This window comes from Ranitomeya variabilis, chromosome 8 (genome assembly GCF_051348905.1).
Source record: "Ranitomeya variabilis isolate aRanVar5 chromosome 8, aRanVar5.hap1, whole genome shotgun sequence".
NCBI lineage: Eukaryota > Metazoa > Chordata > Amphibia > Anura > Dendrobatidae > Ranitomeya > Ranitomeya variabilis.
Window position 1 is genome coordinate 88,656,286 of NC_135239.1, and position 26,291 is coordinate 88,682,576.

Consider the following 26,291-nt stretch of genomic DNA (forward strand, 5'->3'; position numbering starts at 1 on the left):
AATCAAACCCACAGCGCCTGGCAAAGGACCAGTCCATAAGACTCAGAGCGGCGCCCGAGTCCACATAGGCATCCACGGTAATAACTGATAATGAACAAATCAAGGTTACAGACAAAATAAATTTGGACTGTAAAGTGCCAATTGAAATGGACTTGTCAACCTTCCTAGTACGCTTAGAGCATGCCGATATAACATGAGCAGAATCACCACAATAGAAGCATAACCCATTTTTACGCCTATAATTCTGCCGCTCGCTTCTGGACATAACTCTGTCACATTGCATTTTCTCTGGCGTCTCTTCAGAAGATACCGCCAAATGGTGCACGGGTTTGCGCTCCCGCAAACGCCGATCAATCTGAATTGCCATTGTCATGGACTCATTCAGACCTGTAGGCGCAGGGAACCCGACCATAACATCTTTAACGGCATCAGAAAGGCCCTCTCTGAAATTTGCCGCTAAGGCGCACTCATTCCACTGAGTAGCACAGACCACCTACGAAATTTTTGGCAGTATATCTCCGCTTCATCTTGCCCTTGAGATAGGGCTATCAAAGCTTTTTCAGCTTGAATTTCCAAATTAGGTTCCTCATAAAGCAACCCTAAAGCCAGGAAAAACGCATCCACATTGAGCAACGCAGGATCCCCTGGTGCCAATGAAAATGCCCAATTTTGAGGGTCACCTCGCAGCAAAGAGATTACAATCTTAACCTGCTGGACAGGATCTCCTGAGGAGTGAGGTCTGAGAGAAAGGAATAATTTACAATTATATTTGAAATTCAAAAACCGAGATCTATCTCCGGAAAACACCTCTGGTGTAGGGATTTTAGGTTCAGAAATAGGAGCATGTATAACAAAATCTTGTAAATTTTGAACCTTCGTAGCAAGATTATTTAAACCTGCAGCCAAACTCTGGACATCCATGTTAAACAGCTAAGGTCAGAGCCATTCAAGGGTTAAGAGGAGGTAAGAAGCAGCTAGACAGCAATTAAGGGCTAGGCAGCAAAACTCTGAGGGAAAGAAAAAAAAAAGAAAAATTTCCCTTCAACACTTCTTTTTCTCCTGCTTCAGCCCAAACAATTAACACTTTGTAGGCCGGTCATACTGTCATGGTTCCCAATGGCAAGGGAACGTAAAAAACACATAAGTAACGAACGAGCTCTCGGGTGATGGAAACTCGAGTTGACCGTGAGCTAAATCTACCACACAACTAACAGTAGCCAGGGAGCATACCTACGGCTTCCTATATGCCACGCGCCAGCCGGAGGACTAACTACGCCTGGTAGAGGAAGAAACAGACCTGGCTTACCTCTAGGGAAATACCCCAAAAGATGATAGCAGCCCCCCACATGTAATAACGGTGAATTAAGAGGAAAAGACATACACAGTATGAAAGTAGATTTAGCAAAGAGAGGTCCACTTACTAGATAGCAGAAGGATACAAAAGAGGACTTCACGGTCAACTGAAAACCCTTTCAAAAACCATCCTGAAATTACTTTAAGACTCCTGTGTCAACTCATGACACAGGAGTGGCAATTTCAGCCCGCAAGAGCTTCCAGCTACAGAGAATTACAAAAACTGCAAACTGGACAAAAGGTACAAAACAAAAGGACAAAGTCCACTTAGCTGATCAGCAGACTAGTAGCAGGAACATGCAACCGAAGGCTCTGGTTACAATGATGACCGGCAAGGAAATGACTGGAGAGCAAGGCTAAATAGGAAACTCCCAAACACTGATGGAAGCAGGTGAACAGAAGAAGCAAAGTGCAAACAAGTCACCAGTACCACCAGCAACCACCAGGGGAGCCCAAAAAGCGGATACACAACACATATCTATCTATCTATCTATCTATCTATCTGGTTCTCTTTATGGGGCTGGCGACTATTAACTATTTTTGCACATCTTACTACTGCAAGAATCATTATAAGGGCTCATTCCCACTTGCGATGCAATTGGGTGAGTGCAATCCAATAAAAAATCAGATTGCACTCGCCCCAATGGTTCCCTATAGGGAAGCTCACATCTGCGATTATTTTCTCATCCTGATTTGGCAAGCAAAAAACAATTGCAGCATGCTGTGGGTGGATCCGAGCATCAGATCACACGCACCCATATAAGTCTATTGGTGTGTGTGAAATCTCTCGCTGCACTCAGATATCACCCGAGTGCAGTGTGATTCCCAACGACGCCGGCAGCAGTGTATATGGTAAAATTAATTTATCCATCTCTTCCAAAGCTGTGCTCCAATCCTGTCATGCAAGAGGATGGGAGCACTAACACTTGGCTCACCCTCGCTTCAGAGCAGGAGCCGAGGGTCATTGGCATATCGCATCCGAAGCTCTCGCCTCTGATGCTGTACCCTAATGGGACACCGGCCTAAGACTGGTGTCAAAAACATCAATCTTTGTAAATGTCCGCAATGATCATAATCTTCCTGAGCTCTAAACACATTTGCATGTAACTAGTGATGAGTGAATGTTCTCGGATAAGGTGTTATCTGAGCATGCTCCAGGGCTAACTAAGTGACTTCCACATGCTCGAAAAATATGTTTGAGTCCCCGCTGCTGCATGTCTCATGGCTGTCTTAACAACTGCAACACATGCATTGATGGCCTGCTTGTTAGGCAATCCCTGTATGTGTAGCAGCTGGCGAACAACCACGAGACATGCAGCCGCAGGGACTCAAACATATTTTTCGAGCATGTGGAAGTCACTCAGTTAGCACTCGAGTATGCTCAGATAATGCCTTATCTGAGAACATTCGCTTATCAATACATGCAACAAATTTGACCTTTATCTTATTGTTGGGCTTCGTTGCAAATCTCTGATTCTAGCATCTGAACTTTCCTCGTAGTTCCCTGTGCCCCAAGTGGAATCTCTTTTGTGGAAGAAAACCCTGGCAACCTGACAGTTTCGTGGTCTGGTGGAAATCTCTCTGAGTATTACGTTGTATTTGTGAAAAGTGATGATGGCTTTGAGGTTCACTGCAACACAACCCAGTCGCCATGCTACTTCCCAGCCGAGTGTGGATTTATTTACTTCATGAGTGTCTTTGCGTATAATAGGGCAGGACAAAGCCCTCTGGTTGAGCTCCTTAACTTCACCACAGGTAATTGCCACCAACATGGACATCAACTGATTCTCAAATGATTGTTTGGCGCCCCCACTCCGCGGCGTCTGTCCCAATCTGTCCTTAATAGACCCTGTACTAATGCAGGTTCCCAGATGATTGTTTGGCGCCCCCACTCCGCGGCATCTGTTCCAATCTGTCCTTAATAGACCCTGTACTAATACAGGTTCCCAGATGATTGTTTGGCACCCCCACTCCGCGGCGTCTGTCCCAATCTGTCCTTAATAGACCCTGTACTAATGCAGGTTCCCAGATGATTGTTTGGCACCCCCACTCCGCGGCATCTGTTCCAATCTGTCCTTAATAGACCCTGTACTAATACAGGTTCCCAGATGATTGTTTGGCACCCCCACTCCGCGGCGTCTGTCCCAATCTGTCCTTAATAGACCCTGTACTAATGCAGGTTCCCAGATGATTGTTTGGCGCCCCCACTCTGTGGCGTCTGTCCCAATCTGTCCTTAATAGACCCTGTACTAATGCAGGTTCCCAGATGATTGTTTGGCACCCCCACTCCGCGGCATCTGTCCCAATCTGTCCTTAATAGACCCTGTACTAATGCAGGTTCCCAGATGATTGTTTGGCGCCCCCACTCCACGGCGTCTGTCCCAATCTGTCCTTAATAGACCCTGTACTAATGCAGGTTCCCAGATGATTGTTTGGCACCCCCACTCCGCGGCGTCTGTCCCAATCTGTCCTTAATAGACCCTGTACTAATGCAGGTTCCCAGATGATTGTTTGGCGCCCCCACTCCGCGGCATCTGTTCCAATCTGTCCTTAATAGACCCTGTACTAATACAGGTTCCCAGATGATTGTTTGGCACCCCCACTCCGCGGCATCTGTCCCAATCTGTCCTTAATAGACCCTGTACTAATGCAGGTTCCCAGATGATTGTTTGGCGCCCCCACTCCGCGGCGTCTGTCCCAATCTGTCCTTAATAGACCCTGTACTAATGCAGGTTCCCAGATGATTGTTTGGCGCCCCCACTCCGCGGCATCTGTTCCAATCTGTCCTTAATAGACCCTGTACTAATACAGGTTCCCAGATGATTGTTTGGCACCCCCACTCCGCGGCGTCTGTCCCAATCTGTCCTTAATAGACCCTGTACTAATGCAGGTTCCCAGATGATTGTTTGGCGCCCCCACTCTGTGGCGTCTGTCCCAATCTGTCCTTAATAGACCCTGTACTAATGCAGGTTCCCAGATGATTGTTTGGCACCCCCACTCCGCGGCATCTGTCCCAATCTGTCCTTAATAGACCCTGTACTAATGCAGGTTCCCAGATGATTGTTTGGCGCCCCCACTCCACGGCGTCTGTCCCAATTTGTCCTTAATAGACCCTGTACTAATGCAGGTTCCCAGATGATTGTTTGGCACCCCCACTCCGCGGCGTCTGTCCCAATCTGTCCTTAATAGACCCTGTACTAATGCAGGTTCCCAGATGATTGTTTGGCGCCCCCACTCCGCGGCATCTGTTCCAATCTGTCCTTAATAGACCCTGTACTAATACAGGTTCCCAGATGATTGTTTGGCACCCCCACTCCGCGGCATCTGTCCCAATCTGTCCTTAATAGACCCTGTACTAATGCAGGTTCCCAGATGATTGTTTGGCGCCCCCACTCCACGGCGTCTGTCCCAATCTGTCCTTAATAGACCCTGTACTAATGCAGGTTCCCAGATGATTGTTTGGCGCCCCCACTCCGCAGCATCTGTCCCAATCTGTCCTTAATAGACCCTGTACTAATGCAGGTTCCCAGATGATTGTTTGGCACCCCCACTCCGCAGCATCTGTCCCAATCTGTCCTTAATAGACCCTGTACTAATGCAGGTTCCCAGATGATTGTTTGGCGCCCCCACTCCACGGCGTCTGTCCCAATCTGTCCTTAATAGACCCTGTACTAATGCAGGTTCCCAGATGATTGTTTGGCGCCCCCACTCCGCAGCATCTGTTCCAATCTGTCCTTAATAGACCCTGTACTAATGCAGGTTCCCAGATGATTGTTTGGCGCCCCCACTCCACGGCGTCTGTCCCAATCTGTCCTTAATAGACCCTGTACTAATGCAGGTTCCCAGATGATTGGCGCCCCCACTCCGCAGCATCTGTCCTAATCTGTCCTTAATAGACCCTGTACTAATGCAGGTTCCCAGATGATTGTTTGGCGCCCCCACTCCACGGCGTCTGTCCCAATCTGTCCTTAATAGACCCTGTACTAATGCAGGTTCCCAGATGATTGTTTGGCGCCCCCACTCCGCAGCATCTGTCCCAATCTGTCCTTAATAGACCCTGTACTAATGCAGGTGGGAAAACATATAGTTTTTAAAAAGAGATGAAATAAAGGAATATACTGTATATATACAGGGAGGTGTTTCACCAAGAAAAAACCTTAGGGTATACATCTAAAAAACCACCTGCATTAGTACAGGGTCTATTAAGGACAGATTGGGACAGATGCCGCGGAGTGGGGGCGCCAAACAATCGTTTCTTCCTAGGGTGCCAACATCCACAGCCAGGCAGGGTTCACATAGGGTTTAACCAGGGTTACTCAAGATACTTTATCTTAGGATATCAGTCTATGTGTTTTGTATTTTTTGTGTTCTTTTGAACATGTATTTTTTGTCTGACACATTGGGTTGGTGATTTTTAATATTTAATTATTAATAAAATTTAGTTTTTTAAGGGAATATATGTTACGCATTCCAGTGTAAGCAAGGAATCGCCCATCCGCTGGGTAGATTATAGCTGTTAGATCCCTGTGGCCCCACTGTGTCCTGCTGCACTAATTAAAGTCTATGATGCGGAATATACGAAGATAGTTGAGCGCGGCAATCCGCTAACTTCATGGTAGACTTGAATGGAGTAGACCTGGATAGAGCAGCGCGGGGCGCTGGCGCAACTTGCTGCTCCATTTAATCCTTCCAGGCTGTGACCTTGCAGCCAGAAGGGAATGGGGGACACATGTCTTCTGCTCTGAAGATTGGATCTGTCCCAGCACTTATCTCTAGGCATTCAGATATGAAAATAGCCAAGTGCTGTGTGCTTCCAGCTATCTTCATCAGTGCCATAGACTCAAACATAGTGGAAGGGCACATGTGCAACTTGCGCCTCATTCTTGATCTCCTGGCATTGGACTTGCAACCAGAGAAGAACAAGGGACAGAATTCCCTCGTTTTGGTGATTGTTGGGATCTGTTATCACCTAGTCTGTAAGAAGTCATAAATCTTGAAATGAATTGCCATAATTGCAATAGATTTGTCTTCTTATTTGAGTGAGCATCTATCCATAACTATACATTTCTCATGCATAGTTAACCTACCTGGTGCCCGGTGTTCAGCTTTACATCCTACTGCTTCCAAGATGGCACCACAGTGACATGGGGAGTAAAGTGGGAAATCTAAGCCATGCCATCCCTTCCTTTCTCGTGTTGTGGATATGAACGGCAGGGGAGGAATGGTTTAGACTTACCACTGCAGTCCACATGCCACGGTGGCCGAAGGAAGGAATGGCTCTCTGAGCAGAGCAGGCGGCAGGAGGAAAACAAAGACACCAGGTGTTGTCTTATATAGAAAACTATAGTCACTTTTCAGCCATAGGCTGGATGATCTCATTAGAAAAAACACTTCTTAAGTCATTAAAAAATTATTCTAGTTTACTTTTTTGGGGCCAGTGTGTGTATTTATCTTTATTTTGTGCACAAAATGTCAAATAGTGCATGCTATTGTCCTGGTAGATTGATAAGTTGTGCAGGGCTGTTTGGGCTAAGTGCTTGTAGAAATGTTGCCCAAGAGCGGCCAGCTACAATTTATAGCGTCCGGGAAACCCTGGGCAAAATCTCGGTGTAAGGAACCTAAGGGTATGTGCACACGTTAAGTAATTCCTGCACATAATTCCACAAAAAAAAAACAAACATGCCTCTTGGCAGGAAAAACATGTAAAATATGCACATTTATGGCACATTTTTTTCTCCATTCATTAGAATGGGTAAAAACGCTGCAAAACGCTGAAAAAATTGACATGCTGCAGGTTTGAAAATTGGGGAAAAGGTAAGCAGCGTGTGCATTACATTTCAGAAATCTCGTTCACTTTGTTGGTACTGTCAAACACTGCGTTTCCACATGGACACAGTCTCTACATGTGCACGTACCCTTAGCTTTTGTAGATTTGCGCATGGCGAGCCTATTCTTCTCAGTACTGTGACATGTCTACAATAACGTATTGAACTATTTCTCCTTGTCCATGGCTTTGCCTACAGCACCCTGCTGCCCCAGCGATTTCAGCGCAGCTTATGTGTCGAGTGATACGCTGGAGGTTGTCTGGTCTGCCGTACGAGGTGCAGAAATGTATGAGACCAAGGCTGATGATGGCACCAGCGTAATCCTGTGTAACGACACGGCTACAGTGTGCGCACTGTCCGGGCTGCAGTGTGACACCCAGTACAATGTCACCGTGTATTCATACAGTGACAGCAGCGGCAGTAACACCTCGTGTTCATCAAAGTACATGAAGACGGGTACGTAGATGCCAAGTTATATAGTCTCCTCGCTAGAGGGTCTCTGCTCAGGCTAATAAAGCCTTCATTATAGAGATCAGTCCTCCATGAGTCGTTATCAGAAGTTTCTGCAATAAAAACGTCCCTTTCATGTTCAATTTATAGCCTTTTAGCTTCTGTGCAGACATCTATAGTGGCTTGAAAAAGTTTATACCCCATGAACTTATCCACATTTTTTCACATTATACCCACAAACTTAAATGTATTTTTATTGGGAATGTATGTGATATACCAACACAAAGTAGAAAATACTTGTGAAGTGTAAAGGAAATGATACATTGATTTCTAAATATTTTAAAAATATAAATCTGAATATTGTGATGTGCATTTGTATTCAGCCCCCCTGAGAAATGTTGGGGATTTATCTACATACATTGTATATTATTGTTATTTTATTATATTGAAAAAACATGTATTTAGTATCGCAGCTGGGTATGTTCACCTTTAGCATTTTTAATGCATTTTTTCTGTATGCTAGTACCAGAAAACCACAGCAGAAAATACTCTTTTCTATTTTTTTATGTTGTTTTTTAAATGTCTTTTAGTGCTAACTTTAATGAGAAATGTCACCAAGTTTTTGTCACCTCATTGGAGAGCAGCATCATGTAGAGACAGAGATTCTGATTCCAGCAATGTATCATTTACTGGGCTGCTTGCTGTAGTTTAGAAAAAATGCTGTTTTATCAGCAGGAGATTATCACTAGAAGACTTACTAGTCCTCTACATTCATGAGCTCTGTATAATCTGACCCCACCACTGATTGTGCATAGCCAAAAAACCGCCAATTAGTGGAGCTCGGCAGTCAGAGAACTGCTAGATCTACAGAAGACAAAACTGTGATTTTAGCATAATAACAGCAAACAGACCAGTAAGTGACACATCGTGTTGTTCTCAGATAGTGTAGCAAAAAATTGCTGACAGATTGCCTTTAGGCCATTTTTATATCAATGGGGAAAAATTGCAGTAAAATATCTAGCATGCTACGTTTAAAAAAAAAAAATACAGTAGAAAAAAAATACAAGGTAAAAAACGCGCGGTGTGAATAAGATTTTAGCTTAGTCAGTGTGCTGTAGCTGTAAAATGCTAAGTCTTATAATTTAGACTTCATCTTTTATAAAATGCCAGGTAACTTTTTGTCTAATTCCAGCCCCATGTAGCCCTGAAATCATAAATATCACAGCTGATGCCAGCACATATAGGATACACTGGGATTCCACTAACTATAATGCCGTGTACTCGGTGATGGTCAGAGGGGAGACTAAGTCCTGGAACTGTACCAGCGGGGGCACGTCGTGTGCTCTGGAAAGCCTTCCATGTGGCTCCGTGTATATGGTCAGTGCAGTGGCGCTCACAGAGGAAGGAGTAAGCCTGCCCAGCTACAGTGTGCCTCTGGAAACAGGTATTGTGCCTCTTCATAGTGCCAGGGTAACAATCTCTGCCTCAGTGTTTGATGCCTGTTCCTTACGAACCTCGTCTATTTCTCTTGAAGCTCCCTGCTGTCCAACAAATCTTAGTGTTGTCCAAGTCACCCAGTCTGTGACCAATGTCAGCTGGTCCAGAGCCACAGGAGCCCAGACATACACTACGGTGCTGGAATCACCGAGAGGACAGGCCAAGTGCCACACCCTAGAGGAGCACTGTCTGCTGGGATGTATCACGTGTGGAACCAGCTACTCCGTGTCCCTGGAGGCCGTGAGCCAGACGGGTCTTATGTCACAGTGTACTTATCACGGCTACTCATCCAGTAAGTCTGTCCATTTGTATTGCTTTCCTAGAGCTCCAGTGTTGTAACATTTTTCTTAGATTAACAATGGGACCTATTAACGATGGTGTCCACCAGTTTTCAGGACTTTTTGACGGCAAGCATAGTGCTAGTCTGCCATGACCCTGATACCGACAGCCTAGCCCCCGAAGAAGCTGCATTCTGTAATGACCGTGGCACCTAGGCGTGCCACCCCATTGTTCCCACACAGAGGGATCACAGCGTGCCGATGGCAAGGGCCATATGTAGGTCCTCACTCCTGCCACCTATTAATATTACGTTCTGGAAGAGCCAATAGAAAAATGCTGACAGAAGAACACAATTCTGAGTATTGCATCTATGATCAAAGGATCATACGTTCAGGTTCCCTGTTTTATTCCAAAAATATGTAAAAAGTTCCCAAAAGAGACAGGAGTTTAAATCATTCCCAGTTTCCTGTTTGTTACATAAACAATTAAAAAACACATTTGGTATTGCTGTTTGTCACAATTAAAATATGACACAACATTCATACGATCAATATTATTTATCCCACATGCGAAAATAAATAAAAATAAAAATGCCGGAATTGCTGCTTTCTGGTCATCTTGGTTTCCAGAAAAAAAAAGTGGCGAAAACGACATATTGTTCAATAAAGACAACATGTCATCCTGCAAAAACCAAGGCCTCACGAGGCTCCTTCATGAAAATATGAGAATATTATTGGTCTCAGCATATGCCTATGGTTTTAATTTTAAAACAGTAGGAAAGTGTAAATGTAGTTTTAGGGGTAGATTTGCTTAGAATAAAGTTAATATGTCAATGCACAGTAAAAGCAGTAAAAATGAAATCTGAGAATCCAATAACAGAATTGCTGTTTTTTTTCCGTTCCATTGATCTTTAGCATTTGATAAGACAGATATTACTGTAAGAGATTGTGGCGAGCCGCACACCGGTTTCTCTGTATTCCACAGGCGCCTGCTGCCCATCAGGAGTGAAGCTGTACAGACTCTCTAACACCGGCATCCGAGTCACTTGGCGAGCATCAGCCGCTCCGGATAACTACACAGTCAACATCTATGGGACAAAAGGAAATTTTACCTGTAGTCCGAACAGCAGCTTCAGTTACTGTGACGTCACCGAAATACCATGTGGAGATGTTTACACCCTGGTGGTTTCCCCTATTAGTGACGAAGACAGCCACATTTTATTCTGTCCCCAAAAAATCTATTCTGGTAATATGCCGAGATGCATACTAAGCATATTTATACACATTTAGGTAGAACCTTTATAGCCTTTATTAATGTTTCCCTTATTATATTCCAGTTACATGCTCGGGCAGCTCTCTTGGAATGGGTAAGACGCATTTTTATATCTTTTTTTCAGACTGTTCGGTATGAAAGAAATGGAAATAGATAATCAGCTGAGCAGTCGTATTCTGCTTAAGTTTCCACAGCTGAAAATCGGTTCCATACATCTGAATGGAGTGTTTGGTACTGCATGTCGATCATTTTACAGCCCCTATTCAGATGTCAGGAACCATCACAGAAATTAGTATGTCAAAAATCTGCCCATTTAAACATGCTGTAGTAGGCCTGCCGGCTGCCTTGCTTTATTTAATCCCTTTCCGACATGAGAGATGTGGGTGTATTGAGCAGGCTCAATTGCTGAGCCTTCTCCGCACAAGGCAGGAGCTGGCTGTGTTATACAGCAAGCGCCTGCCTCTAACAGCAGTGATCCAAGATAGTGTTGATCACTATTGAACCACTTAGATGCCACAGTCAGTCTCTGACAATGGTCTTTATGTCTTGGGATCCCTGTTCAGGTACCTACCGCCCCCCTTGATCGCTGGGTGCAAATGGACACGCTGAAGCACCGTATGGCCACCATGTTGATGCTCTTGAGAAGCCCAGACACAGATTCAAGTCCTCTAATGGGACTAAAAAATAAAGTGTAATGTTCCAATTTTTTTTTTTTTTTTAAAAAAGGAAAAAAAACCTCGATTCAAATTCTAATCACACTTCTTTTTCAGCTAAAATGGAGAAATGAAGAGAAATAAACATATTTTGTATCGCCATGTCCACAAAAAGTCCAATCAGTGTAGAGAATTATTTATCCGATACGATAAACATCATAAAGAACAAAATATTGAAACTCCAGAATTGTCACCAAACTTCCCCCCAAACATGCACTTGAAAATGGTTTTAACCCCAAATGGTACCCATAAAAATCACACCTCACCACTCCAAAATATAACCCTTCTAACAGCTCTATTCACGGAAAAATGAAAAAGTATGGATCTCATATAATGCTGACACAAACCAAATTTTATTTTTCTTATAAAGTTTTAAATTTGTTTAACCACTTAGATAGTAATAAAAAAAATGATGCATGTATGGTATAGCTGTAATCGTACTGACCTGGAGAATCATGGAGGCGAAATTGCAGTTTTTTTTCAGTATTTTGTCTCAATTTTTTTTTCTGTACATTGTATGTTAAAAATGATTTCTGTCTTTCAAAAGTACAACTCATGTCGCAAAAAAAAACCTTATATGCTTCAGCAATGTAAAACTATAAAAGTTATGACTCTTGGAAGGAGGGGTGGAGAAGACAAAACAGCAAAAATAAGAATTGGCCTCTGCAGGCCAATATCTCCTGTGTTAGTATTGTGTATATATAATTTCATCATTATTGCTTAATAATTATATTGTTCATGATTTTTATCAGTGATCTATAGAGGAAAGAGAAGCATCACATAAAATAATGAACATTCTCCATCTAGGTAAGTAAATCACAAGCAGGCTAGATTATATTTCATACTAGTCATTACAATTTTTCTGAATTTATTACATAGTTACACATAGTTATTAAGGTTGAAGGAAGACTTTAAGTCCATCTAGTTCAACCCATAGCCTAACCTAACATGCCCTAACATGTTGATCCAGATGAAGGCAAAAAAAACCATGTGGTAAGAGTAAGCTCCATCATGGGGAAAAAAATTCCTTCCCGACTCCACATATGGCAATCAGACTAGTTCCCTGGATCAACGCCTTATCAAGGAATCTAGTGTATATACCCTGTAACATTATACTTTTCCAGAAAGGCATCCAGTCCCCTCTTGAATTGAAGCAATGAGTCACTCATTACAACATCATACGGCAGAGAGTTCCATAGTCTCACTGCTCTTACAGTAAAGAATCCGCGTCTGTTATTATGCTTAAACCTTTTTTCCTCCAGACGTAGAGTATGCCCCCTTGTCCCTGTCACCGGTCTATGATTAAAAAGATCATCAGAAAGGTCTTTGTACTGTCCCCTCATATATTTATACATTAACATAAGATCACCCCTTAGTCTTCGTTTTTCCAAACTAAATAGCCCCAAGTGTAATAACCTATCTTGGTATTGCAGACCCCCCAGTCCTCTAATAACCTTGGTTGCTCTTCTCTGCACCCGCTCCAGTTCAGCTATGTCTTTCTTATACACCGGAGACCAGAACTGTGCACAGTATTCTAAGTGTGGTCGCACTAGTGACTTGTATAGAGGTAAAATTATGTTCTCCTCATGAGCATCTATGCCTCTTTTAATGCATCCCATTATTTTATTTGCCTTTGTAGCAGCTGCCTGACACTGGCCACTGAATATGAGTTTGTCATCCACCCATACACCCAGGTCCTTTTCATTGACAGTTTTACCCAGAGTTTTAGAATTAAGCACATAGTTATACATCTTATTACTTCTACCCAAGTGCATGACCTTACATTTATCCCCATTAAAGCTCATTTGCCATTTATCAGCCCAAGCTTCTAGTTTACATAAATCATCCTGTAATATAAAATTGTCCTCCTCTGTATTGATTACCCTGCAGAGTTTAGTGTCATCTGCAAATACTGAAATTGTACTCTGAATGCCCCCTACAAGGTCATTAATAAATATGTTAAAAAGAGGGCCCAATACTGACCCCTGTGGTACCCCATTACTAACCGCGACCCAGTCCGAGTGTGCTCCATTAATAACCACCCTTTGTTTCCTATCCCTGAGCCAGTTCTCAACCCACTTGCACATATTTTCCCCTATCCCCATTATTCTCATTTTATGTATCAACCTTTTGTGTGGCACCGTATCAAAAGCTTTTGAAAAGTCCATATACACTACATCCACTGGGCTCCCTTGGTCCAGTCCGGAGCTTACCTGTCATGGTTCCCAATGGCAAGGGAACGTCAGAGAACATAAATAACAGAACAGCTCTTGGGTGATGGAATCTCGAGCTGACCGTGAGCTAAACCTACCACACAACTAACAGTGGCCGGGTGGCGTACCTACGTTTTATCCCTAGACGCCTAGCGCCAGCCGGAGGACTAACTAACCCTAATAGAGGAAAAGACAGACCTGGCTTACCTCTAGGGAAATTCCCCCAAAAAGGAGACAGAAGCCCCCCACATATATTGACGGTGAGTTCAGAGGAAAAGACATACGCAGTATGAAGGTAGGTTCAGCAAAGCGAGGTCCGCTTACTAGATAGCAAGAAGATACAATAGGGAACTTCACGGTCAGCTGAAAACCCTATTAAAGTACCATCCCGAAATTACTTTAAGACTCATGTGTCAACTCATGACACCGGAGTGGCAATTTCGGCCCACAAGAGCTTCCAGCTACAGAAAAATAACATAACTGTGAACTGGAACAAAAATGCAAAATAAACTTAGGACTAAGAGTCCAACTTAGCTGATAGTAGTCTAGAAGCAGGAACATGCAACAGAAAGGCTCTGGTTACATTGATGGCCGGCACTAGAATAACTGAGCAGCAAGGCTAAATAGGATACTCCCATATCCTGATGGAAACAGGTGAACAGAGAAAGTGAAGCACACAAGTCCAGTACCACCAGTGACCACCGGGGGAGCCCAAAAACCAAATTCACAACACTTACCTCTTCATAGAAGCTGATCAAATTAGTCTGACATGAACGGTCCCTAGTAAACCCGTGCTGATACTGGGTCATGAGGTTATTCCTCTTCAGATACTCCAGTATAGCATCCCTTAGAATGCCCTCCAGGATTTTACCCACAGTAGAGGTTAAGCTTACTGGCCTATAATTTCCGAGTTCAGTTTTTGTCCCCTTTTTGAATATTGGCACCACATTTGCTATACGCCAGTCCTGTGGTACAGACCCTGTTATTATGGACTCTTTAAAGATTAAAAATAATGGTCTATCAATGACTGTACTTAGTTCCTGCAGTACTCGGGGGTGTATCCCATCCGGGCCCGGAGATTTGTCAATTTTAGTGATTTTTAGACGCCGCCGTACTTCCTGCTGGGTTAAGCAGGTAACATTTAATTGGGAATTTTTATCACTAGTCATATTGGCTGCCATGGGATTTTCTTTTGTAAATACTGATGAAAAAAAGTCATTTAGCATATTGGCTTTTTCCTCATCCTCATCCACCATTTCACCCAGACTATTTTTAAGGGGGCCAACACTATCATTTTTTAGTTTCTTACTATTTATGTAGTTAAAGAATATTTTGGGGTTATTTTTGCTCTCTCTGGCAATGAGTCTCTCTGTCTCAATCTTTGCTACCTTGATTTGCTTTTTACAGAATTTATTTAATTTTCTATATTTATTTAATGCCTCATCACTACCTACTTCCTTTAATTCTCTAAATGCTTTCTTTTTGTCCCTTATTGCGCCCCTTACAGCTCTATTTAGCCATATTGGTTTCCTCCTATTTCTAGTATGTTTATTCCCATACGGTATATACTGTGCACAGGTCCTATCCAGGATGCTAATAAACGTCTCCCATTTTCTTTGTGTATTTTTATGTCTCAGGATATAGTCCCAGTTAATTGCACCAAGATCCTCTCTCATCCGTTGGAAATTTGCCCTCCTGAAGTTTAGAGTCCTTGTCACCCCTCTACTACACATCTTATTAAAGGAGACCTGAAAACTTATTATTTTGTGATCACTATTCCCCAAGTGACCCCCAACCCTTATATTTGATATGCGGTCTGGCCTGTTGGTTAATATTAGGTCTAGCAGTGCCCCCCTCCTTGTTGGGTCCTGAACCAGTTGTGAAAGGTAATTGTCTCTCATAGTTGTCAAAAACCGATTACCTTTGCTGGAACTGCAGGTTTCTGATCCCCAATCTATTTCAGGGTAATTGAAGTCCCCCATAATAATGACTTCTCCTTGAGTCGCAGCTTCATCTATTTGCTTTACGAGGATATTCTCCATTGCTTCCATTATTTTTGGAGATTTATAACAAACCCCTATCAGTAATTTATTATTTTTTCCCCCTCCCCTTATCTCCACCCACAGGGACTCTACATTTTCATTAGATTCACCTATATTATCACACAGGATGGGTTTTAAGGTGGATTTTACATACAGACACACCCCTCCCCCTCGCTTATCTGTACGGTCATTTCTGAAAATCTGATTAATCTAACCAATTTTCTGAAGTACCTCAGTTAGAAATTACCTACCGTTCCCTCTCTACCCCCTACTGCCTGTCTGTTTTTTTTTTACTTTTGATGACGTTTTGCTTGAGTACCCCAGCGGGCATTGGGGATTCTCAAATGGGATGTTATCAGAGGGCTGCAGCTGCTGTAACCAGAAAACACAGAAAAGCACAGTAAAACCAAAAACACTCAAAAAAATCACAGTGAACAGCAAGTGCTAGTAAAAAGATGGAAAAAACAGGGTATTTGGTTGATACTTTTTTTTGCAAAAAATGTATATTAAGTCGCTCTACCAAACATCAAGGTATACCCGTATCAGAGCAGTCCTAACAGTGAACAAGCCTGTAGAGACATGTTCACACCACCAAGAGACTTGAAAACACAAAAAAGCAGAGGAAAACCAAAAACACTCTGTTGCAAAAAAATCACAGTGAACAGCAAGTACTAGTAAAAAGATGGAAAAAAAAACAGGGTATTTGGTTGATACGTTTTTTGCAAACATTTTCAGGGTGTTTTATGCCTTAATTCTAGCATAAACACTTTGATGAATTGGTCATAGTATTCAGCTGCCAATGACCAGTGAGCCCTGATATCTGCCCAGGTTTGTTCTTATTCTTAATGCTGGCTCCATTCTACAGTGACGGGCTTGACTCTTCATGTACTTACCTAAACATACTGATACTTATCTATTACATACATAAATTATTGTATCTACAGAACTGCTTCAGCCAGTAGTGTTTAAAGGCAATCTATCAGCAAGTGTTTGCTACCTCTTCTGTGAGGCGCCTGTTGTAGTCAAAGAGAAGCTGATTCCAGCAATGTATTACTTAGATTACTGGGTGCAGCTGTTCTGACACAATCAGAGATTAGATTTAGCAATGCAGCAGAGCGGAGAAAGCTGCCCCCGCCCTCACCAAGGTCTGTATATACAATGGCTATAGACAGTGAGCTGCTTATCACAGAGGGGGTGGAGTTGGACCAAGAGGCACACACTGCTGTAGTCAGTGATAATCACAAGGTGATAATCATTCAGTGTAAGTAAACAACACCATGCAGCACATCAAAAGCAGCTGACAGATTCCCTTTAACAGAGATGGTGCCAATTGATTAGCAGAACCCAGTCCAGCGGCCACATCAGTATTCTGTGACCATTGGAAGAAAAGCAAAGCGCTCCTTACCTGACAGCATCAGTGATTCTTTTAATTAACCAGCCAGGTGTGATTTTGCATGTGCCTTATGCCATAACGATCACATAATGCCAGGCCAGGCCATCAGGCATAAGCGGTTCACCTGGATCCCATCTGGAGGCAACAGATCAATTATGTGGCTGCTGGACTTGGCCCTGCGACATATTAACACCATCTCTCATGTTTAATATTGTGCCTAGATTGGTTGTGTCACTTTTACAATTAACATTGACAATAGTACTGTGGAGAAACAGGGTCAGTGGGTGCTCTCGTCCGCTGGCCCGGTTGTCTCTAGCAACACTGCATGGACCAGGGCTCATACCACTGAACGCCCACTCTGTCTCCCGATGGGCAATACACTACACAGACAACACAGGGTTGAGGTAAAACAGTGTGGCAATACTTTATTGAACCACAACACACAATAGCAAACTGAACAATCTCAGCAATTACACCAAGATGGTGCATATTACAGGGCCTCACCCTTCCGCTGACTCACCAAGATCATTATCAGATGTTATGTCAGGGCTCCCAGGGTCGCTTCCTTCTGTGGTATGCACGCAGAGAGGAGGTGACGACAAGCGTAGTGAGATATCCGAGAGTAGTTCTGTGTTCTTGCAGCCGGGTCCGATGTACCCTCAGTTGAAATCCTCAAGAGAGTCCGGTTGGTAGTTCTGTGTTACTTCAGCACTAATGATGTGATCTCTGAGTCTTTTTATACCCAAGACATGTAAGCAAGTTTTAGAATTACCCAGTGTCCTTCAGTCCAACATCAAGATAAGGTAAACAGTGGTGATGAGATCAAGTAGCACTACTTGACCATACAATCTATTTGCACAGTCTTTCCCTCTCTGCTTTAGAAGTCACCAAGCTGGTTCCAGAATTCAATGCACAATTAGCATATCAGCACACATCAATAAACAAAGATAAACACACATTATGTACAAGTCACTATTACAGATATACACAGTATGTTAAATAGTATATCAGTTTGCAAGTCTGTTTTCTTGAACCACCAGACAAACACTTAAATCCACAAGCCAATATACAGATGAAAAGTCAGTTCGTATTGGTTTACAAAAGCATAGTTGTCTGGGTAATTAAGATACACTCTGGTTTCTTCACAGGGACCAAATTAGTACCAAAGCAGATAATAGTGGAATAATATGGAAAAGCTGTAGCGCAGCATAAAATGATGGGAGGACAGTGCATTCTTCTTGATGCTTTTATTATATAAACACTATCAATGTGATCAAGTTACTGACATTCTTTTCTTTCTCCAGATCATCATGTTATTTCCATTATAGAACTTATGAACAAAGCTGGACATGGCAAAACAAATACTGTACATATACACAACAATATGGATAAATGTGCAGAGATGATACAGCAACAACATGTTCAAAATCCGTTTGGTGCAAAATTATATTGGCCTTGATAACGGTTATGTAGTTGTAGATGGTTTCAGATTGAGTACAAGGTATTGACCACTATAAATATTGGATAGCATGGATCACACAGATCAATAAAGTTTCTGTCACAGAAGAGTCTTAATCTACTTGTATATTCCTAATCCGAGCCATCACAAATGCCATGCAAAATCTGCATCTGGATCCTCATCCATCAAACAGAAGGACTTTAAGGGAATGTCTTACCCATAATATTTTAATAATTAGAGTCAGATAATTCTACATATTTTTTTCTAATCTTATGTTTTTTTTAATTTTTGAATTGAATATATTTTTATTTTATTTTTTTTATAGATATTTTTTTTATGGATATTGGGGCTGCCATCTTACCTTAGATGCTGTTCAACCTGCTTTAAAACAGTCGGCTGGACCATAGTCCTCAATAGACAGGTTCTGACATAATGACTTATATAAGTGATCTTTCTGGACATGTGCTGCGCAGAGGTCATTGTGCAGGGTGTAGGGAGGTGAGATGTGACCATCACTTATCCAGAATGGTGGATCCTGTGTTATCTATATAATTGTTACCTTTCACAGTCATCTTACCTGTACTGATAGTGAGTTTACTGAAAACTGATCTGGACAGAACAAGTAGGAGTTTAGTGTTGGGCTTTGTGTCCAGAGTGACAATAACAAAGACATCAGCATTTTATTTTAATGAGCCTGAGCCCAGACCTGGATCTACTTAAAACTCTGTGGATTGACCTGAATACAGCTATACACACGCAATGCCCTCACAATCTGACAGATTTGGAGTGCTATTTCAAGAAAAAGTGGGCAAAGATTGCCAATTCTAGATGTGCCATGTTGATAGACGTCTACCCAATAAGACCCAATGACTCTATATAATATATGACTTTCACTTTCTGTATTGAAGAACTGAAATAAATCAACTTTTTGATGATATTCTAATTTTGTGAGAAGCACCTGTGTGTCGTTTGACCTTGACCGCACTCTGTTTTATTACCGGAACGCTATGTTTTATATGCTGTTAATGCACATTTACAAATAATTCATCACTTAGCAAGCCATGAAGAATCAAATAAAGTCTCGTCAAGATGGTTCAGAGCTATATTGGAAATTTTTAGAAATGTTTTGTAGTTTGTAAAAATAAACCTAGTTGCAAGATGTCACATTTGTGTTGCCTTTGTCCTTGTATTGAATATTGGGGATTTTTAAGCAAATACCAGATAGTATACAAACTAGTAGGGGAGGAGATGTGGAATATCTTGTTTCAGGTGCTTTTGTTTTACTGCTCCATTTATATTTGTTTTCTAAAGCAAGGGACATTTCTGGGAAGTTTGGCGTTTCATATATAGGACACACAAATAATAATTTTTGATCTATGATGCTTCTAAACAATGGCACAATTCTAACTATGCTCAAAGTACAGGAAACACCTGGGGTGATTTCCCACATTACACAAGCTTTAGCTATATCTGTATTCTGATATCCTCTCACCATAAAGGTCGGCATAGATAAAAGATTCACTGTACTGAAGCAAAACAGAAATAATATACCGTATATACTTGTGTATAAGCCGAGATTTTCAGCACATTTTTTTGTGCTGAAAATGACCCCTCAGCTTATACACGATTCATTGTCCAGAAAGCCAGAGGGGGAGCGTCGGAGCATCGGCTGCTAACAGAAGACATCATACTCACCCTCTTCGCGCCATCGCTGCATCTCTGTCCGGGTGCCAGCAGCTCTTCCTGTGCTGAGCGGTCACGTGGTACCGCTCATTAAGGTAATGAATATGCCCATATCTCCACTCCCATTGGTGTGGCGTGCATATTCATTACCTTAATGAGCGATACCACGTGACCGCTCAGCACAGGAGAGCTGCCGTGCTGGGACAACAGAGATGCAGTGACTGTGCGAGGAGGGTGAGTAGGATGGGGGGGATATTGAGCCATGCATACAACGATGGAACAGGGGGGTGAACCATGCGGGATCAGGGGGAGCAATGCATACATCAGGGCGAGCCACACATACCAGGACAGGGGGAGCCTCATTTAACAGGACAGCGACCGGGGGAGCCACACATAGCAGGACAGCGACAGGGCCGAGCCACGCATAGTAGGACATCAACAGGGGGAACCACGCATTGCAGGACAGGGATGAGGGGACAATGAATACCCGGCTTATACTCGAGTCAATAAGCTTAACCAGTTTTCCATGGCAAAACTAGGTACCTCGGCTTACACTTGGGTCGGCTTATACTCGAGTATATATGGTAACCGAAAAAAATTGACAAGAAAAAAATAGAAAAATTAAAATTTAAAAAGCGCTAATAGAATAACGAATTGGGTGCAAGCAAGAAAAAAGTGAAAAATACCCAAAAAATGACAAAAAAAATTGGCGTGAACGCAATGATGAATTGGGGACATAATCTATAAACTGCTCTACTCAACAGCAAGCCTCCATACACACTAGTTCACAGGCTGCCTACTATCTGCTCCGATTCCAGGCCCTGGACAGTAGAGCAGTCAAACAATTCACTTCCTCACTGTCACGACAATGCCAAAAATGCCATATTATATTGTGAGTTTAGTTTAAGAAGGACATGCTTCCAACACTCACGATGCAGTTGCGACCCCCCCTTGTTCTCCCCCCTGCATTCCTCCATCCACAGGCAAAGCCTAGAGCAGAGACACTGTGTAACTTGAAGCTAGTGTGTGAGCAGGGTGTGGCTTTAAACTGCAGACGACCAATCCGGTAAAGCCACCCGTTGTCCCTCCCTTCTCACTCAGGAATTTCTTTGTCTCCAGGCTCTAGAAATGTAAACATTTCTCAGATCAGTGCATATCATTAACCAGCCCTTTAGTGATGTCACAAGCTGAGAAGTATGTTGTGAACTCTATTTTTGGGCTCCCTCTAGTGGTCACAAGCGGTACTGTGTAGTGTTGTCTTTCTGCAGGTTGGCTCATCAGCTGGTTCGTTATCCTTGGTTGGTTTCCTATTTAGCTCACCTGGATACTCAGTTCCTTGCCTGCTATCAATGTATTCAGTGCTCTTCAGATTCCTTGTGACTACCTTGCTCCCAGTCTCTCCAACACAAGCTAAGTCCTTGTTTGTTCGTTTTCTGATTATCAGCGTTCATCATGTTTTTTTGTCCAGCTTGCTAAAATGTGATTTCTTTGCTTGCTGGTTGCTCTAGGGGACTGAGTTTCTCCCCCCACACCGTTAGTTGGTGCGGGGGTTCTTGAAATCTCAGTGTGGATATTTTGTAAGGGTTTTTTACTGACCGCATAGATCCCTTTCCTATTTTCTGCTATCTAGTATTAGTGGGCCTCATTTGCTGAATCTGTTTTCACCCCTGTGTATGTGCCTTCCTCTTACCTAACCGTTATTATTCGTTGGGGGCTTCTATATCTTTGGGGATTATTTCTCTGGAGGCAAGAGAGGTCTTTCTTTCTCTCTAGGGGTAGTTAGTTCCTCAGGCTGGCTCGAGACGTCTAGGATTTTAGGCACGTTCACCGGCTACCTCTAGTGTGTTTGGATAGGTTCAGATTTGCGGTCAGTCCAGTTTTCCACCTCCCTAGAGCTTGTCCTATGTTCGTTACTTAGTTGGAGTAATTTGTGATCCTCAACCACTAAGGATCATAACAGAAGTATAAGTGACTATACTCTTAGCCCAGCCTTCAGTCTTCGTCCAGGAAGCCAGCTAGCAACAGCTTTTCAAGCTGTTTCCATGCATCTGGATGTATTTATCCTCCTAAGCCACAGGCCAACCAAGATGATACCATGACAACCTGTAATTGTGTTTTCTTCCATTAAACCTATTTTATTTTGTAATCTGTAATGTATATACAAATCATCTCCTTTCTAATATCATTTTATACTTTGTAAACACTGCCTAAATTTTAATGGAGTAAAATATTTAATTGCTAGCTTGTCTCTTCTGCTCTATACGACTGTGCGTCCTCTGAAGTGAATTACGCTACTGATTTGGGTTGGCTCCGGACCCGTTAGCCTTTGGTTGAATCGGAGCTGGTGGCAGCATACTTTGTTCGGTGCGTTTGGGAAATTGCATAGCAACGGCGGTGTTGTTAATTATTGTTCCAGCCTGAGTGGGAGTAGTTAATCGCCCTCGCTGCAGTGAGCCCAATAGCCAGTACATAGCAGGCAGCCTTTCTGGCGACTAATTACCCTAGGTGCAGTACCTAGTCTGACCTGAGGGTAAGGGGGTGCCAGAGAGCTGCAAGTTCCAAACCGGAACTGGGACGTGAGATATAGATAAATCCCCTTCAGAAGGAACCAGGGGCAATCAAACAACCCCGGTTCGTTACAAATTGGTGTGAGTAGTGGGGACGATACTGCTGGGATCCGTGACATAGTGTTGGCAGCACGGTGTGAACCGTGACAGTCACTACTTAGAGATTGACCAAATAATACTTTGGACATCCCTCCTCAGGCCTCATGTCATGCCTGTGGGCCACCTGATTTTTGACTACCATTACAATGGAACAAACGTACTCCTGGCATCCAATCTACTAATGCTTCTAACCTCTCATTTGGACAAACACCAAGCTTAACGATCTCACAGGTAATAAAAAATATAATCAATATAGTCATTATAATCTAGAAATTGTAAATATTGCCTTGCTTAACTCCTTCACACCTGTTTCCACCTTCATGACTGGGCCAATTTTTTCAATGCTGAACACAGTCACTTTATGAGGTTATAACTCTGGAACGCTTTTAATATGCAAATGATTCTGAGGCAGTTTTTTTGTGACACATTTTACTTCATGCTAGTAGTAAATTTTGGTTGATATGATTTGTGTATATTTATGAAAATATTGAAAATTAGCAATTTTAAATTTTTTTATTTTTATGCCCTTAAACCAGATAATTATATCACACTAAATAGTTAATATGTAACATTTCCCCACATGTCTACTTCACATCAGCATCATTCTTGAAACTTTTTTTTTTTGTTAGGAAGTTGGAAGAGTTAAGTTTATCAGCAATTTCTCATTTTTCCATCGAAATTTACAGAACCATTTTTAGGCTATGTGCACACGTTCAGGAATTCTTGCAGAAAATTCCTGAGAAAAACCTGAAATTTTCTGCAAGAAATCTGCATGCATTTTTTGCCGCGTTTTTGATGCGTTTTTTTCCGGACATTTCCCAATGCATTTTATAGTGGGAAATCTGCAAAAAAAAAACGCAAAATGAATGAACATGCTGCGTTTTTTACCGCGATGTGCATAAAACATGTGGAATTCATTCTAAATGATGGGATGCATATTGTATGCTGTTTTTTTGCGGTTTTATAGCGTTTTTATCGCGAGAAAAAAACCACAAAAAATCAGCAACGTGTGCACACAGCCTAATAGGGACCACTTCACATTTGAAGTGACTTTGACTGCTATATGTGATAGAAAATACCCAATAATGACACCATTTTAAAAACTGCATCACTCAAAGTGCTCAAAAACCACATTCAAAAAGTTTATTATCCCTTTAGGGGATTCACCGGAATTAAAGCTACTTTAGGAATAAAAATGAAAATGTTACTTTTTCCCTCAAAAATATTGCTCTAGCCCCAAATTTTGCATTTTCAAAAGGGAAAAAATGTTGTGCAGTTTCTCCTAAGTACACCGATACCCAGAGGCGTAGCTAGGGTTTTGGTTTGGGGGGGGGGGACTTCTGAGTGAGCCCCTAACCAGGTAACCTTGATTACAACAGGGTGACGCACCCTAATAGTGGAGGAGAACCTGAGCAGATGACCGCGCTGTTACTGAAGATAATCTCTATATAAAGACCAACATTGATATTACCGCCATATGGTCAGTGGTAGATACCAGCCCTACAGAACATATAAGAGATCACTGCACAGTTATAGATGGTGACTTACCGCTGACGTTCTTTCTGATGGAGTTGTTCATTTTTAACGTCTTTTCCATCTGGCCCAGACCGACATGACAACTTCTTCCAGCAATGACTCGGCTGCAGAGAATACAACAAAGACACATTTCACTTCTCTCATTTTCAGCACTGTCATTAATTATACTATTCCCAACCTGCACAAACTCCTTATCCTGCTGATACCCCAATACTGAGTCGCTGCCGTATGTGTCCCGATTACTTCATCTATTGTGTGGCACTATGTGCCCTCTAAATTCTAAAGCAACACTCTAGAATATAGTAATGCCAGGTGCAAGTGGCATAGAAAACAGTGCCCACACTTTGCCCCCTAATAAGTAATATTGCCCTGCGTGTGCCCCTTTGAGAGTCACAGTAACCTGAGTTCCCCTATAACATTAAGTGTCCACTTTACATTTAATAATGTCCAGAGTCTCCCCCCTGTACAGCTCCCCTATACACAGTATGATGCTCTCTTATACGCAGTATAATGCCCCCTCACTGTGTACGTATATACTGACCCCTTAATATCCTCCAAACAGTTTAATGGCTCCAGCACTGTATGATGGCCCTCACTGTAATCTCCACACTTTGTGATGGCTTCCTAGATAGCCTCCAAATAGCATAATACACCAGATAGTCCTCAATAGAGTATAATGCACACCCATAGGCAGACTCTATATTGTATAATGCACTCCCCGTAGGCAGACTCTATAGTATTATGCACTCCCCATAGGCAGACTCTACACTATAATGCACTCCCCATAGGCAGACCATATTGTATAATGGGCAGCACGGTGGCGCAGTGGATAGCACAACAGCCTTGCAGCGCTGGAGTCCTGGGTTCAAGCCCCAGGACAACATCTGCAAAGAGTTTGTATGTTCTCTCCATGTTTGCGTGGGTTTTCTCTGGGTACTCCGGTTTCCTCCCACATTCCAAAGACATACTGATAGGAAATGTAGATTGTGAGCCCCAACAGGGACAGTGATAATAATGTGTGCAAACTGTAAAGCGCTGCGGAATATGTTAGCGCTATATAAAAAATAAAGATTATTACTAAAAATTATTATAATGCACAACCATAGGCAGACTCTATAGTGTAATGCAACCCCTAATATAATGCACCACAAATAGGCAGACTGTATAATGCAGCCCTTAATATAAAGCACCTCCCATAGGCAGCCTCTATAGTATAATGCAGCCCTTAATATAATGCACCCCGATAGACAGCCTCTATAGTGTAATGCAGCCCCCATAGGCAGACTCTATAGTATAATGCAGCCCTTAATATAATGCACACCCATAGGCAGACTCTATAGTATAAAACACCCCTTAATATAATGTACCCCCATAGGCAGCCTCTATAGTATAATGTAGCCCTTAATATAATGCACCCCATAGGCAGACTATATAGTATAATGCAACCCCTAATATAATGCACCCCCCCATAGGCAGCTTCTATAGCATAATGCAGCCCCTAATATTCACCCCATAGGCAGACTCTATAGTATAATGCAGCCCCTATTATAATGCACCCCCATAGGCAGGCTCTATAGTATAATGCACCCCCCATAGGCAGACTCTATAGTATAATACACCCCTTAATATAAGGCACCCACCATAGGCAGACTCTATAGTATAATGCACCACCCATAGGCAGACTCTATAGTATAATACACCCCTTAATATTATGCACCAACCATAGGCAGACTCTATAGTATAATGCACCCCCCACAGGCAGACTCTATAGTATAATACACCCCTTAATATAATGCACCCTATAGGCAGCCTCGATAGAATAATGCAGCCCCTAATATAATGCACCCCCACAGGCAGCCTCTATAGTATAATGCAGACCCTAATATAATGCACCTCCATAGGCAACCTCT

The 26,291-nt window shown here is 42.5% G+C and overlaps 1 protein-coding gene across 1 annotated transcript in view; it reads left to right on the top strand.

Annotated features, from left to right (window-relative positions):
- The window catches only part of FNDC7 (fibronectin type III domain containing 7), a 54,526-nt gene extending 34,867 nt beyond the window's left edge, over nucleotides 1-19,659 (top strand). The window contains exons 7-14 of the mRNA XM_077278286.1: nucleotides 2,854-3,108; nucleotides 7,377-7,634; nucleotides 8,821-9,072; nucleotides 9,163-9,417; nucleotides 10,389-10,649; nucleotides 10,741-10,770; nucleotides 12,142-12,196; nucleotides 18,342-19,659. Of these exons, the coding sequence (XP_077134401.1) occupies nucleotides 2,854-3,108; nucleotides 7,377-7,634; nucleotides 8,821-9,072; nucleotides 9,163-9,417; nucleotides 10,389-10,649; nucleotides 10,741-10,770; nucleotides 12,142-12,173 (1,343 nt within the window). The 3' untranslated portion in view covers nucleotides 12,174-12,196; nucleotides 18,342-19,659. The remainder of the gene's footprint in view (nucleotides 1-2,853; nucleotides 3,109-7,376; nucleotides 7,635-8,820; nucleotides 9,073-9,162; nucleotides 9,418-10,388; nucleotides 10,650-10,740; nucleotides 10,771-12,141; nucleotides 12,197-18,341) is intronic.
- The last annotated feature ends 6,632 nt before the right edge of the window (nucleotides 19,660-26,291 follow it).